At 42.8% G+C, this 16944-nt stretch overlaps 1 protein-coding gene and 1 pseudogene across 1 annotated transcript; both read right to left on the bottom strand.

The window, feature by feature from the left end:
* Positions 1-11143: 11143 nt before the first annotated feature.
* Positions 11144-14590, bottom strand: LOC127619675 (perforin-1-like; annotated as a pseudogene).
* A 193-nt stretch (positions 14591-14783) lies between these two features.
* Positions 14784-16795, bottom strand: LOC127619527 (perforin-1-like). The gene is made up of 2 exons (XM_052092370.1): positions 16272-16795; positions 14784-16136 (listed from the first exon to the last, which is right to left on the bottom strand). The coding sequence occupies exons 1-2, from the start codon at positions 16793-16795 to the stop codon at positions 14930-14932; spliced, it is 1731 nt and encodes a 576-aa protein (XP_051948330.1). The 3' UTR covers positions 14784-14929.
* Between the last annotated feature and the right edge of the window lie 149 nt (positions 16796-16944).

The raw sequence follows: 16944 nt of genomic DNA, 5'->3' as shown, positions 1-16944 counted from the left end.
GCCCTTGAGCAAGGCCCTTAACCCTATCTGCTCCAGGTGCGCCGTATCATGGCTGACCCTGCACTCTGACCCCAGCTTAGCTGGGATATGTGAAAATTAATACATTTCACTTTATACGTATATGCAAAAAACTGTGTGTATAATGTGTGACCAAAATAAAGGATTCTATTAAAGGATTCTATGTCTTAGAGTAGTGGTTCTCAACCGGGGGGTGGGGGTGCGAGTAGGCTACGTTGGAAGGGAAAAAAAAATGGAATTTTTTTTTTTTGGGCACATTTTTTTATCACTAAACTACTGTTATAAAAAGTTATAGTTTTGTATATACATAACTCCTGAATAAAAAATTTAATGTGTTTGGACTGATTTAAAAAAAAAAGTTTTGAACAAATTTGATTGGTTTGTCGATAGTGAGTGCAAATGCAGGTGATAAGCATAAGCGGTATCATTAAGCGAGTCATTGAGTCGTTCATTCAAACGATTCGTTCAAACGGCCGATTCATCAAGAATGAGATAGATGTTTGTGAATGGGTCATTGAATCTTTGACTCAACCGATTCGTTCACAACACTGAATCATTCAAAACACGATTGAGTATTGCTGTGAGATGCGCTATGCTAAATAAATAACAATACATTGTTGTAACAGCAATATCTAGTTTTGTAAAGTTTTGCAAAATAAAGTTTTGTTTTTCACTGTAAAAATGTCATGATTTGCCAATGCAAAGAGAGTGCCGCCACTTTTCCCCCTACTTCAAGCACTGATTATAACACAAACAAATCATCCTCCTGGCGGCTTTTTTTTTTTTGTCAAAAGCGACAAATCCAGCGACTTTTACTGGTGTTTTTGGAGACTTTTGTGGTGTTTGGAGACTCGAAAGCACGAATCACTCTGCAGTTAGGCCTACTGTGCTCAACGAACAGCGGGTGCTGCCATGAGCCCCTCTCCCATCCAAAAGCACTCACAGGCGGTCAGTCTCTCAGTAGCCTTGCGCAGCAGTCAGAGCAGAGAGGAGACACACACCCCTCCGCGTCCAGGCTGCAAATGAATTGCGCATGCGCATGGCCACCGCCGTTCCCGCCCTGGCTTACAGAGCGGGGTATAAATGTAGATGTTCACTCACTCTCACACAAAAATAAATCACTGCATTTAAATTGACTCACGACATAGCTTTCCATTCACTCTAATCTAGTCTCTTGCCAAGTTCGCTTGTGCCAGCTCTCGCTAGTCTTATCAATCTCGATTTACATAGGCCTTTACTACAAAACCCCAACATTCTTTTTAAAGACTAAACCCACAAACATTCTTTTTTAAGATTAGATCAAATCTCCGCCCTAGCCAGTATTTTTTTTTAACTGCTAGGCAGTAGCTACACTTAGCTAAAACTACCCACACGACTAAGACACACACACACACACACTGACGAGGCTACAATCGTTAAGTATTAAAATAAAATCTGAATTGTCTGCAAAATAATTATTTTGTTCGTTTAATTAAAGATTGTGCCTAAGTCTCGACTGATTAGCCCCTGATACGTCTCTCAACATACACCACACACACAGTTACTTATTGCCTAAACTTTATTGAAAACACATCAAAATGGAGAAATTTCTTGTGAGGACCAACAAGCCAACCGACGCACCACCAGTTGCAAAAAAGCTTCGAAGGTATGATGAAGCATACCTGCAATTTGGGTTTACAGTCACGGCTGATCTGAGACCTCAGTGTTTCGTGTGTGCCGAAGTGCTGGCAAACGACAGTATGAAGCCCTGCAAATTAAAAAGGCACCTCGAAACAAAGCATGCTGGCATTAAAAATAAACCAGCTGAATATTTTAAAAGAAATCTTGATGGCCTCCATCAGCAACAGGCAACCATTTCAGTGCACAGCACTGTGTCTAAACAGTGTTTGGAGGCATCGTATGTAGTGGCCAAAAGGATCGGTAAACTGGGTAAACCGCATACAATCGCTGAGACTCTCATTTTGCCGGCAGCGCAAGACGTGCAAAATATTGATAGGCGATAGTGCAGCAGCCAAACTCGGTGCAGTACCACTGTCCAATGACACAGTCGCTAGGAGAATTGTAGACATGTCCAATGATATCAGAGAGCAACTGATAGAGTTCGTAAAAAAGATTCCTTACTACGCGCTGCAGCTGGACGAATCCACTGATATTGCTGGGCAGGCACAGATCCTCACCTATGTCAGGTATCTGCGGGACAAGGCGATTGAGGAGGATGTCCTGTTTTGCCGGCCTCTTCAGTCGCACACTACAGGAGAAGCCATTTTTCAATGTCCTTGATATTTTTATCCGTGAAAATGGTTTGGCTTTGGACAGGCAATGACGGGGCGTGAGCGTGGCCTAGCTGCTCGCGTTCAGCAAGTAGATCCACTTGTGAAATGGACACATTGCATGGTCCATCGCGAAGCACTAGCTGCTAAAAAAATGCCGGTTCTCTTTGACTCCGTGCTGAACCAATCCGTGAAAATAATAAATCTCATCAAATCACGGGCGCTAAACTCTCGCTGGTTTGAGGTCCTCTGCCAGGAGATGGGGTCAGGGCACGAACAGCTGCTTCTGCACACTGAAGTTCGCTGGCTCTCCAGGGGGCGGGTGTTACAGCGGTTGTATGAGCTGCGAGAGGAGGTGAAGTGGTTTTTGACAGAAATCAAATCAGATCTGGTGAAGCATCTGGATGACACTCTGTGGCTTGCGTCTCTGTCCTATTTGGTCGATATATTTGACCGCTTGAATGGCCTCAACCTGTATTTGCAAGGCCGCGAAACTCATATTTTGCTCCTTGCAGACAAAGTGCACACCTTCACACAAAAACTAGACCTCTGGCATGGCCGCATCAGTCGAGGGAACTGCGACATGTTCCCCAGCCTTGCAGACTTTATCACTGATGCAGGCACATCACACGATTTCTCCTCCCTATTTCAATCAGCGTCTGAGCACCTGTCAGCAATGAGAAAACAATTTGCAACGTACTTTAAAGAGGATTATAGCTCTTTTGCGTGGGTTCGAGATCCGTTTGTGTGCACAGCAAACAAGCTATCAATTGATATGCAGGAACAGCGTATTGAGCTGAAGAGTGACAGTAGACTGAAGGAACTCTTTAGCTCCTGCACTCTTTCGTCATTCTGGGCAGCATTGATGCAGGAATACCCTGAACTCTGTGACGTCGCCTTGAAGATTCTCCTTTCGCGTCAACATATTTGTGTGAGGCAGGATTCTCAAAAATGACTGTACTCAAAACGAAATACCGCAATCATGCACAAATCGAGGATGATTTGAGGCTATGTTTATCAAACATTGAGCCAAGAATTGAGGATCTTTGCAAGGCAAAGCAGGCTCAGGTCTCACATTAACATCACCTACAGCAAGCTTCTGTAAAAAATGCAGATGATGCCTACTATTAGGCCTAGTAATAATAACAATAATAAAGCATAAATTAATATCAGAGGTCTGGTGCCAATTCCCAATTTAAGCAATAGCCTAGTAATGATAATAGGCCTACTGATGATGATAATAATAATAATAATAATAATAATAATAACAACAATAAAGCATGTAACCTCATATAATTATATAGCAATAGCCTAGTAATGATGATAGGCCTACTACTACTCATAATAATAATGCCTGCAAGCTCACATTAGAAGTCTGGTGCTACTGCCAATAATAATAATAATAATAATAATAATAATAATAACAATAAAGCATGGGGCGGGGCGGGGGGCACTGGGACCCCAACTGCAATGAACCAGCTTTGGGGGGGGGCCCAACTTGCAAAAGGTTGAGAACCCCTGTATTAGAGTCATCATTGTGTAGTTTGATAAAATACAATTGTGAATTGTGTTTAAAAATAAGTAATTAAATAATAATTGTATTTAGAACCCCAGTGAGCAAGCTGAAGCGACTATGTCAAGGAACACAAAACTCCATAAGATGTTGGTTTATGGAGAAAAATAACCTTGGGAGAAACCAGGCTCAACGCAGTTCAACCGGCCGGTAATTTCAGTGAGGTCTATCATAAGTCCAAGGTTCAGGCAATGGCATATGAAGTATCCCATGTCTTATGGTTTAAGTTGGCATCAGTTCATCCTTTGAATTCCATCGTAATAGACTGAAGTGATGTTTGGCTGGCACCGGCTGCTATTAGTCATCATAACTTAATGCGAAGTGGAGTCCAACATGAAGCAGGAATGGAGCTGGATCCAGCCAGTTCTGGTAACCTCAGGATAGGAGTCCCGAGGTTGAGACAGGGAAACAAATAGAATAATATTAGCATAGATGCCATTCAATTTATTGCAGAGTTATAGCTCATGATCAATGTTTCTGGTGTCTGGTTCCGGCAGACCTAACTAAAGCAGCCTAATTGTGAGTTGAATGATAATTAGGTGTATGCATGGCTAAATAGTCTTTAGTCTAGACTTAAACTGAGTGTGGCTGCATCTTGAACAGTGTTAGGGAGACTATTCCATAGTTTAGGAGCCAAATATGAAAAGAATCTACCTCCTTTTGTGGATTTTGATATTCTTGGAACTATTACAGGACAGAATTTTGCGATCTTAATGAATGAGATGGAATATAGCATGGTAATAGTCACTTAAGTACTGCAGAGCTAGACAATTCAAAGCTTTGTATGTAGTTAACAGAATTTTAAAATGAATATGAAATTTAACAGGTAGCCAATGTAACGATGATATAATAGGGCTAATATGATCATATGAAGTTTATTTATTGATCTTGCTGGACATCCTCCCAGTAATGCATTACAATAATCTAGTCTTGAGGACATGAACTCGTTTTTTGGCATCATAATTAGTACCTCTTTTCTGAAATTTCTGACCATCCAATCTTTTATTTCATTGATACCCTCTGCTAATTTGGAGAATTGTGAAATTTCATCAGGTTTTGAAGAAATATAAAGTTGGGTATCATCGGCATAACAGTGGAAACTTATTCCACGATTCCTGATAATATCTCCCAGGGGAAGCATATACAATGAGAAAAGAAGAAGCCCTAAAACTGATCCCTGTGGCACTCCATACTTTACTTTTTTTTTGGTTATACAATTTCTCATTTACATAGACAAAGTGGTAGCAGTCTGCTAAATAGGATAAATAAATCATGCAAATGCAACTCCACAAATGCCAAAATAATTCTCTAGCCTATTCAAGAGAATGTGGTGATCTATTGTGTCAAATGCAGCACTAAGATCTAAAAGTACTAGAAGTGAAATGCAGTCTTGATCAGGTGATAAGAGCAAGTAATTTGTTACTCTGATAAGTGCAGTCTCTGTACTGTGATGGGGCCTAAATCCGGACTTAAATTGTTCATATATACTATTTCTCTCTAGAAATAAACATAGTTGGGAGGATGCTACCTTTTCCAGTATTTTCGAAATAAACAGGAGATTTGGTCTATAATTAGCCAGTTCTCCAGGATCAAGTTGTGGCTTCTTAACTCTTTCCCTGCCAGCGTTTTTTAAAAAAAGTTGCCAGCCACCGCCAGGGTTTTTGACGATTTTCTCTAAATTTAATGGCCCGCAGAATATTTTCTTCCATGAATATATGAAGATGCTATATATCAAAATAAAGATCTGAGCCTCTGCTTTTAGGCAAAAAAAAAAACTATTTTATTTTATCTTCATTTGTTCTTTTTTTATTGCCACTTGTACAGAGGTAGGTTTTGTCAAAAACAACATTTCGGACAAAAAGCTGAGAAAAAGGCATTTTTATAAACAAGTGCTTTAGTATTAGTATGGTGTTCCACTTCACGTTTGAGACGATCACAGTCTGTTTCTTTGATCAAAGAGTTGCGTACTCTTTCAAAACATGCGTGCGGGTCTTCCTTACCGTATACCACCTAAAACACAGATACCCGGAAAATTCCATGTTTGGCGGGGAAGCGTTTTTTCATAAAACCCGGAAAATTCCGTGTTTGGCGGGGAAAGAGTTAATAAGTGGTTTGATAACTGCCATTTTAAAGTTACTTGGGACATGTCCTAAGGATAGCGAGGAGTTAATAATATTAAGGAGGTACAACTCCGCCTGGAGACATCGGGCGAAAGTTCCAGGAATGATCTTAGCGGGTTGGGAGTACAGCAGAAGGCAACGTCTGAGACACGGCAGTTGGTTCCCCAGGTTCTAACAACACCTCGGGACCAGTCAATGTGTGAGTTGTGAGCGGTTAGCTATGGGAAGCCAAGAATTAGAGGGAGCTTAGGAGAGTGAATCAAGAGGAACTGTATTAGTTCCTGGTGGTGCCCCACCCTTAGCTGGAGAGGTGGGGTACATTGATAAACTTGTCCCGGAACCCAGGGGGCTGCCATCAACTGCTGTAATGTTAAGGGGTTCTTGCAGGGTAGCAGGCTGAATTGATGGTATCTTGGCCAACTCAAAATCCATAAAACTCCCGGCGGCCCCAGAGTCTACAAAGGCACAAACTTGATGATGTTGAGTGCCGTGGGTAAGAGTGGCATGGATCCAGCAATCTGGCCTCCTGCTGTAACTCCCGTTGGTGTTCTCTGAGGCGATGGTCTACCCGGATGGCTACGTCAATGAGGAACTTGAAATCAGGCATGGGGTCCCGGAATGCCAACTCGTCCTTGAGCTCAGGAGACAAGGCATGATGAAAGGTGGCTCTCAAGGCTCGTTGGTTCCATCCACTCTCTGTGGCAAGGGTGCAAAACTTGATGGCAAACTCTGCTGCACTCCGGGTACCTTGAGAGAGATGAAGCAAGCGATGATCCACATCTCCCCCACTAGCTGGATGAAGGAATACTATGTCGATGTGCACAGGGGCATGCTTGCGATTTCTGAGGCCTCAAGCAATCGAACAACCCGGATCCCCAATTTAGAAATATTTTGCTTAAAACAATTACATAAAATGAATTTTAATTTATAATTTTAAATTCATCCTATCAGCCATTGTATCCAAGTACATTCAAAATGTTTTATGAAACTAAAATCTAGTTAAAGATAATACATGTTTTCCAGTTTTTCCACAAGACATTTATAAAAAAGCAATACATGTATTTTTACAAAACACAATTTTTTTTTTTATGACGAGGTTGCGCAAAACCTACTATTTCACTTACTAACATTTTGGAATTCAGTTGTTATTTTATTATAACCCAACAATTATTTATTGTTGTTGAGTTTGTTGTTATAATATGGTACAGTATTATTTTTATAACTTTGAAGATTTGTTATATAACATTTTGGAATATATTTCTGTCTTATTTACTTCACTTTCACCTGGAGGCTGCAGTGTATTGTTCAGCATGTTGCAAAAGGCTGTATTTTATGTAAGCATCTTAGGCCACATTTGTAGCTGTAAACACAAGGCATGGCAGCCCATCAGCTCCCCAATTTGGGGACAATGACGGGCTCTGTTCACCAGGTAAATCCCCTCGAACCACCTGCCTCCCCGGCATGCTTACTGGATTCTGTCCGAGCTCGGGATGAGCGATTTCTCTCCAGTGGTTTATGTTCTCAGTGCGAGAACATAGCCGTGGCAGCATTGCGGTCGCAGCTTTCTTTTGTCATGAGAGAGAGCCACTTCAGCCGCACCCTACGGGATTGAGGCAGGCACCGCAGGCAATGGAGGCGATTTGGGGATAATGACGGGCTCCGTTCGCCGGGTAAATCTCCTCGAACCACCCACCTCCCCGGCACGTTTGCTTGCTTCTGTCCGAGCTCGGGATGAGTGCGGTCCGCTTCGCGGCCGGCCTGCTGGTCCCTTGATCTCCCAGAATTGGATGACGACATCGCCACTGCATCGGAGAACGTTATTTTGGCGTCTGATGGTGATGAGTCGTCTGGGCCGCCACCTTCGGGTCTGCACGCCCAGTCTGAGCCTGATGTACAGAAGTCCGCTATGCTTTCCCGGGTACCGCGAGCATAAGGCTGGCCCAGATAATCCCGTCCCCCCCCACGGCTACTTGATTGGTCCCGCGGTCATGTGCGCCGCTCACAGCCTCGACCCCCACGGTTCCCTTCTTCCCGGACGTGCATGATGAGTTGAGTAAGCCGTAAAAGGGCACCTTTTACTGCCCGGAACCGGCTTCCTCGCTCTTCCGCTCTCACTACCCTTGATGGTGGAGCGGTCCCAGACCACTTCCACCCTGCATGCCACGGCCCCTCCTGCAACCAACACCAGTTCAAGGCACTTCAAACTTGCACTTGGGTAGTCCTGTTCTTGATGTGCTGCAGTATCTGCGCTTAATGACTGATCACGCCCCCCGGGCCATGAAGGTCAGAAGCGCCGGCACTCGAATGGGGGCAATGGCCACCCCTGTGGTCCAGAAATGCAATCTATGGACTGGACCTGGTGGAAATACAGGAGGTAGACAAAGCACGCTTTCTCGAACGGCCTGTCTCCCAGCTCCGTCCATTCGGCGGCACCGTTGACGACTCCGCCCAGCAGTCCTCAGCGGTGAAGAAGCAGATGGAGGCCATTTCACACATCCTGCCCCGCCACAAACATGCCGCCATGGGCTATGCCCCATCTGCCTGCCAAGGGTGTCCTCCTGCGGCTTAAAAAAAAATTAAAAATGTGCTGTTAAGCCTCAACCAAGATTGGGCCCAGCTCTCAGCCCCAGCGTCGAGCACCCCGCAGGAAGTGCACGCCAGCCCATCTCACTGACCCCTTCGAGGACCCGGAAGGCTCCCAAGCGTTCCAGAGATGGACGACCCAGAGATCGAGACGTTTGCTCCGGAGTTGGTAAACAGACCACTCCGTCCCCCGGTGGAGGGCCGGGAAGAGAACCTTCAGTTAAAGGTAGTAAAAAAAAATTAAAAATGTGCTGTTAAGCCTCAACCAAGATCGGGCCCAGCTCTCAGCCCCAGCGTCGAGCACCCCGCAGGAAGTGCACGCCAGCCCATCTCACTGACCCCTTCGAGGACCCGGAAGGCTCCCAAGCGTTCCAGAGATGGACGACCCAGAGATCGAGACGTTTGCTCCGGAGTTGGTAAACAGACCACTCCGTCCCCCGGTGGAGGGCCGGGAAGAGAACCTTCAGTTAAAGGTAGTTTTGCACGTTTTTCCACTAATAGAGCAATTTCCTCTTTCTGGGTCACCTGGCCCGCAAATGCTGTTCTCACGGCCACACCTCAACAGTCCCGGCACGCTGGATGTGGACCCTCCGCACTTAGCCCCACGACTGTTCCCCGGCCAGCTGGTTCTGACGAGTCCAGAGGACGCCGCTACAGGACATCCTCCTCAGTCACTAACCCACCCCCTGCCGGGTGTGCGGAGCAAGGTAAGTGCTTCGAGTCTTTTCTCAGCACTAGAGCCTGAGACGCTGTCTCCAAACAGAGGCTTTCCCACTGGGTCGTGGATGCCATTTCATTGGCCTATCAAAACCAGGCCGTGCCCCCCCCTTTTGCGGGTCCGAGCACGCTCAACAAGGAGTGTTGCATCCTCTTGGGCACCGGCCAGGGGCACCTCCCTAGCCGACATATGTAGAGCAGCTGGTTGGGCAACACCTAATACCCTTGGGAGATTTTTCAATCTCAGGGTTGAGTCAGTATCGTCCAGTGTTTTTTCAGGTCCGAGCATGTAGAACTCAGTAACACGCTGATGGACTGGCCGGGTGGATCGCTTGCACCTATCGCCCTTTCCCTTAGCCCTGTACTGGAATAGGTGCTCCAAAGGGCAGGATTCCTACGTGGACTCCCCCTGTGTGTACAAAAGTGGACCTGCGTCTCCCTTAGGCAGTCCCAGCTGCCCTCCGGTCGCCGTGTTGTAGCAACTCCCCCCTCCTTGAGGCTGGATCTACCATTGTGCCACTTTCCAAATGTCGACTAAAAACCCATGTGATGTATTCACCACTCTTACCTCCCCTGCGGGCAGGTGTGGTCTCCGCAGGGTCTTTTTTCCCTCAATGCGTGTAAAGGCCCCGGCCGTTTCTTGCTCTATGCTGAGAAACATAGAGAGAAAAGAGGCCCAGCCAGGCTCGGCCCGTTCCCAGGTTGGCATGCGTCACCTTGTTCCCCTGTCTAGGGTAACCAGAAGGATTCTGATGACTTTTTTGGGGCATTGGGGAAGGGTATGTGCAGTCTGACAGAGCTGGTTGCCTTTGCATGTAAAATACCTGCCCGCTCCTGTGTCAGCAGAACACGTACACGGCTCAGCGCATGGCGTGATTTAAATTGGACCCCTAGTGTCGCTTCTCTGGCACAACGTTGAGAGAGCAACAGATGGGGAACGTCTAGGTTATGGATGTAAACTCTGTTCCCTGATGGAGGGAACGAGACGTTTTGTCCTCCTGGCCACGTAGCTGAGCCGAGCCACTGTAGTGGCCGGAACATTTCTGGCTCCTCAGAAAAATCCTGAATGAACTTGGCGTATTTCCTCGCCTTTATACCCATATGTCCGGGGGCAGGGTATGCAAATACTGTCTGCACACTTCTCATTGGACATTTTTCATAAACCAGAGGCATATTTGGCGCTCAAGAGAGACCCCTAGTGTCGCTTCTCCGACACAACGTCTCGTTCCCTCCATCAGGGAATGGAGGTTACATCCTTAACCTAGACGATAACATAATAAAAAAAGGGCATTTAACCTTTGAACTTATAGGAGGACTTTTCTTGTGCATAGATGCTTTTATTGATTCAGTAAGTTTCACTTTCCAAAATTAAAGAGATCACACAGGTCTGTCTTTATGAATACTTTAATAAAATCAAAATATGAAGCACATACAAAAAATATGTTTTTGAAAGCAAATGTTTTGGATGTTCTAAGTGAGAATCCCAAAAACAAAAAAAAATGTTTAGCAGGTTTTGCTATCTGTTGAAAATGCAACTAAACCATTGTATTTTATCACTTTATATTAAATGGGGGAATAGCCTCCATGGCTGTGAGTGCTGGCAGTGAGCGGGAAACAGCATCCGTGGACGTGGGTACTGGCAGTGGCAGGGGAACAGCCTTCATGGCAGTGAACACAGGCAGGGAAAGAAACAACCTCCATTGTCATGAGCACTGGCAGTGGTAGGACAACAGCCTTCATGGCATTTAACCCTATGAACCTATAGGAGGACTGTTCTTGTAAATTAGTGCGTAGATGCTTTTATTGATTCAATAAGATTCACTTTCCAAAAATTAAATAGATCACACAGGTCTGTCTTTATGAATGCTTTAATAAAATCTAAATATGAAGCACATACAAAAAAGGTAAAGAAAGCAAATGTTTTGGATGTTCACAAACACAGAAATGAATGAAGAATGAAAATGCAACTAAACCACTCTATTTTGTGACATTATCTTATTTTTTTATGCTTTCATGTCTGATCACAATTGCAAATGCAATTCACAGCTCCGCCTGCTTTCCATCAGTGCTCTTGAAGCTTAGCTTGTTTGAGTTATTTTGAGCTAATTCAAGCCTCCACAGATCTTTAACCAGAATACCATTTCTTGAGCTGTAAATGTCAGCAAGAGGCGCAGCCATTGGAGAACCCTTGTATTCATTACACTGAGGGCCCTCTAGACTGGGAGCACATTTCACTTCATAGGTAAAAAGAAGGTGCCATATTTAAAGACACAGGCTTCTGTCACAACTCCACTTCTAAGGTCAAAAGAGCAAGTACCAAGTATATCACTGTTCCAGTAGCTGTCTGCATCATATACTTTGAATGTTAGTTTATTTGCCATGGTGATCTTAATAGGACCAAACACAAATGTTTCAGGCCAATGTGGATTGTCATCATCATCAATAATCTGAGTGCGCTTTTCCTGTGTGCCAAATTTGACTAATACAACACCATCTGTTTGAGAACCTACATCTCCATATAGATCTTTAGCCCAGAGTCTGTAGACTTTCAGGGTTGCAAGTCCTTTTGCAGTTGGACAGCAGTTAGACTTTATAATATCACTACTATCACAAACACAAGCACATCGGTCTCTTGCACTGCATTTCCTGCCAATCTGGCAAGATTCTGAGCAAACCTTCATAAGGGCATTTTCTATTATGTATTCTTCCACAGCTTTCTTAAGTCCTTTCCGGGCAGGGTTTTTACCACTGAGCAAAAAGTGGAGGGGTTTGAGAGAGTAGTGCACTATGTCGGGAATGGTCTTCAAAGACTCAAGCCAGGTTTTAAGGGAATTTGGGTGTGATGAACCAGAAAAAGCAGATCTTCTCCATTTATGTTCCCTCCAATAATCTCTGTCTGACGTTCGGTAAACATGCTGCTAAACTTTTCATTGCTGCCCATTTTCTTTTTCTTTTCTTGACAAAAATGTGTCTCTGCCTTCACAGTTACTCCGGAGTAAGAACCCGAGGCTTCCACGTCCAAACAGTCTTTCACTGCAGTGTCTGTAAGCCCACTAATTGTTGCCTGACAGGATTTAATGGCTGTTATGGCTTTCATTTTCCCCTAACATGACACGTGCAACATAGTGAGTGCCATATGTGTTGATCAGGCTGCGGTAAGCGTTTGGATCGTAAGATGAAGGGAGTGATTTGACTGCTTCAAGAAACTCGTGATGAAGAGGTGGATTTTGAGATAAACCATATCTGCAAAGAAACAGCAAACATGTTTGCATTCAGTGAGATGAAAGAAATCAGAGAGATCCTAATTTACAAATAAAGTTTTTCATTTCATTGTCATTATAAATGTATTAGTGAGAAACAAGACCTCAGCTCTCTCACCTGTAAAAGTTACATCCAACTTCATGTTTGGTGAAACTGTATTTGTCTTCTTTTGATTTTGTCATTGCAAATTTTGCTTCCCTGGAATGGGTGCTTCCAACTGCAGCTCCAGCAGCCTTCACATCTAAACCAACTTTCCAGCTGACCGAGAGAGCTGATGATGAATCATTGACCAGTGATTCACTTGATTCAAAGATCTTACTGGAGACTTTCATTGAACACTTTGGTAAAGACCTCCAGAACACAACAGCAGCTGGTAACTTCTGTTTTATTCCCTTCAAGTACGGGTTCTTGCGCAATTTACAAGTGCCATTTCCCAGATCCCATTTTTCTGTGTTGATCACGTAAGAACCTTTTCAGCTCCATGGTCACAACATCAAATCCCTCTCCAGCAAGATTGTGTCCTGGAACAAATGGAGCATCTTCACACTCTTTTGATGTGCCTAATTCATCCTCTCCACAAACTGTCAGGAGAAACAAATGGCTTGCCCAGAAAACAATAAGGTGAGCCCAGCATCTGCCCCATTGTCTGTAAAATTAAAAGAGCTATTATGTCAAAGTCATTATTGGTGTCAAATCTGATAAAATAATGATATTATAATATGGTTTATATTTAGAGTTTCACAATTATATTCAGATATCGTTTGAGTCTTACCTTTAAATACAGCCAGATGATTATAAATGAGTCAAATTGTCACTCTAACCTAGTTTTATACAAGTGTTGGTGGATGTGGGTGTCACTGGTCTGTGTTCAAGTCATCCCAATTTCTCGAGGTTGATATTTTATAGCTTATTATTACATTATTAATATTATTGTTATTATTTATATTATTATTATTATTATCATGATTATTATTATTATTATTATTATTATTATTATTATGGTAAGGTATTCACTGTATACTATCAGCCTTTTAAGCACCACAACATCATTATAAAGCATTTAGGTCTAATGTCATTTTAACACATCTGAGCAAAACATTTGTGTGAAATTCTATAAATATGCTCAGTGGAAAACAGCATCAGAACATGAAGTTACTACAGAGATAACCTCTGCAAATGCATGCAGTCTTTTACAGCCCAAAAAGACATTTATGATTGCAGATAGCTTGATAGATGCCACTGAATTAGAGCTGACAGACACTGAATATTTGTGCATTTACTATTATGTAACATCGAGTGACACACACACACACACACACACATACACACACACGTATGTTGAGTGTGCTACGTATGTGAGCTATTATGTCTGAATTTGTGATCCATATAGAATTTTGGAATGTTTCAATAATTAACTTAAATAATAAGTTTCATGGAAAGGTTTGTCCAGTCACAAAAAAATCTATCACACTTTATATCACTTTTTCTTTTTAACATTGTGAAGGGCTCACATATCTTATTCACATAAGGTATACTGAGTCACTGTCTCTGAACCTACCTGTGTATATCTACTTAGAGAGTGAACTAGAGGTCCTCCACAGGCGAACACACAACCTCTAACAATGCCCTAGCAACCACCCAGAAGCTAGATGCTGCCATCTTTGCTGATGGAAGCTCCAATGTAAAGAACTCCAATATAAACACTTTCCAAAATTAAAGAGATCACACAGGTCTGTCTTTATGAATACTTTAATAAAATCAAAATATGAAGCACATACAAAAAATATGTTTTTGAAAGCAAATGTTTTGGATGTTCTAAGTGAGAATCCCAAAAACAAAACAAAAAACGTTTAGCAGGTTTTGCTATCTGTTGAAAATGCAACTAAACCATTGTATTTTATCACTTTATATTAAATGGGGGAATAGCCTCCATGGCTGTGAGTGCTGGCAGTGAGCGGGAAACAGCATCCGTGGACGTGGGTACTGGCAGTGGCAGGGGAACAGCCTTCATGGCAGTGAACACAGGCAGGGACAGAAACAACCTCCATTGTCATGAGCACTGGCAGTGGTAGGACAACAGCCTTCGTGGCATTTAACCCTATGAACCTATAGGAGGACTGTTCTTGTAAATTAGTACGTAGATGCTTTTATTGATTCAATAAGTTTCACTTTCCAAAAATTAAATAGATCACACAGGTCTGTCTTTATGAATGCTTTAATAAAATCTAAATATGAAGCACATACAAAAAAGGTAAAGAAAGCAAATGTTTTGGATGTTCACAAACACAGAAATGAATGAAGAATGAAAATGCAACTAAACCACTCTATTTTGTGACATTATCTTATTTTTTTATGCTTTCATGTCTGATCACAATTGCAAATGCAATTCACAGCTCCGCCTGCTTTCCATCAGTGCTCTTGAAGCTTAGCTTGTTTGAGTTATTTTGAGCTAATTCAAGCCTCCACAGATCTTTAACCAGAATACCATTTCTTGAGCTGTAAATGTCAGCAAGAGGCGCAGCCATTGGAAAACCCTTGTATTCATTACACTGAGGGCCCTCTAGACTGGGAGCACATTTCACTTCATAGGTAAAAAAGAAGGTGCCATATTTAAAGACACCGGCTTCTGTCACAACTCCACTTCTAAGGTCAAAAGAGCAAGTACCAAGTATATCACTGTTCCAGTAGCTGTCTGCATCATATACTTCGAATGTTAGTTTATTAGCCATGGTGATCTTAATAGGACCAAACACAAATGTTTCAGGCCAATGTGGATTGTCATCATCATCAATAATCTGAGTGCGCTTTTCCTGTGTGCCAAATTTGACTAATACAACACCATCTGTTTGAGAACCTACATCTCCATATAGATCTTTAGCCCAGAGTCTGTAGACATTCAGGGTTGCAAGTCCTTTTGCAGTTGGACAGCAGTTAGACTTTATAATATCACTACTATCACAAACACAAGCACATCGGTCTCTTGCACTGCATTTCCTGCCAATCTGGCAAGATTCTGAGCAAACCTTCATAAGGGCATTTTCTATTATGTATTCTTCCACAGCTTTCTTAAGTCCTTTCTGGGCAGGGTTTTCACCACTGAGCAAAAAGTGGAGGGGTTTGAGAGAGTAGTGCACTATGTCGGGAATGGTCTTCAAAGACTCAAGCCAGGTTTTAAGGGAATTTGGGTGTGATGAACCAGAAAAAAGCAGATCTTCTCCATTTATGTTCCCTCCAATAATCTCTGTCTGACGTTCGGTAAACATGCTGCTAAACTTTTCATTGCTGCCCATTTTCTTTTTCTTTTCTTGACAAAAATGTGTCTCTGCCTTCACAGTTACTCCGGAGTAAGAACCCGAGGCTTCCACGTCCAAACAGTCTTTCACTGCAGTGTCTGTAAGCCCACTAATTGTTGCCTGACAGGATTTAATGGCTGTTATGGCTTTCATTTTCCCCCCTAACATGACACGTGCAACATAGTGAGTGCCATATGTGTTGATCAGGCTGCGGTAAGCGTTTGGATCGTAAGATGAAGGGAGTGATTTGACTGCTTCAAGAAACTCGTGATGAAGAGGTGGATTTTGAGATAAACCATATCTGCAAAGAAACAGCAAACATGTTTGCATTCAGTGAGATGAAAGAAATCAGAGAGATCCTAATTTACAAATAAAGTTTTTCATTTCATTGTCATTATACATTTATTAGTGAGAAACAAGACCTCAGCTCTCTCGCCTGTAAAAGTTACATCCAACTTCATGTTTGGTGAAACTGTATTTGTCTTCTTTTGATTTTGTCATTGCAAATTTTGCTTCCCTGGAATGGGTGCTTCCAACTGCAGCTCCAGCAGCCTTCACATCTAAACCAACTTTCCAGCTGACCGAGAGAGCTGATGATGAATCATTGACCAGTGATTCACTTGATTCAAAGATCTTACTGGAGACTTTCATTGAACACTTTGGCAAAGACCTCCAGAACACAACAGCAGCTGGTAACTTCTGTTTTATTCTCTTCAAGTACGGGTTCTTGCGCAATTTACAAGTGCCATTTCCCAGATCCCATTTTTCTGTATTGATCACGTAAGAACCTTTTCGCTCCATGGTCACAACATCAAATCCCTCTCCAGCAAGATTGTGTCCTGGAACAAATGGAGCATCTTCACACTCTTTTGATGTGCCTAATTCATCCTCTCCACAAACTGTCAGGAGAAACAAATGGCTTGCCCAGAAAACAATAAGGTGAGCCCGCATCTGCCCCATTGTCTGTAAATTTAAAAGAGCTATTATGTCAAAGTCATTATTGGTGTCAAATCTGATAAAATAATGATATTATAATATGGTTTATATTTAGAGTTTCACAATTATATTCAGAAATCATTTGAGTCTTACCTTTAAATACAGCCAGATGA

This window comes from Xyrauchen texanus, chromosome 26 (assembly GCF_025860055.1).
Source record: "Xyrauchen texanus isolate HMW12.3.18 chromosome 26, RBS_HiC_50CHRs, whole genome shotgun sequence".
NCBI classification, from domain to species: Eukaryota; Metazoa; Chordata; class Actinopteri; order Cypriniformes; family Catostomidae; genus Xyrauchen; species Xyrauchen texanus.
This window is presented reverse-complemented; position numbering and strand designations above follow the sequence as displayed.

Coding starts and splice junctions, on each gene's coding strand:
- LOC127619527 (XM_052092370.1), bottom strand. CDS start 16,795: ATGGGGCAGATGCGGGCTCACCTTATTGTTTTCTGGGCAAGCCATTTG. Junction 16,137..16,271: donor GTTGGATGTAACTTTTACAG/GCGAGAGAGCTG, acceptor GTTTCTTTGCAG/ATATGGTTTATCTCAAAATC.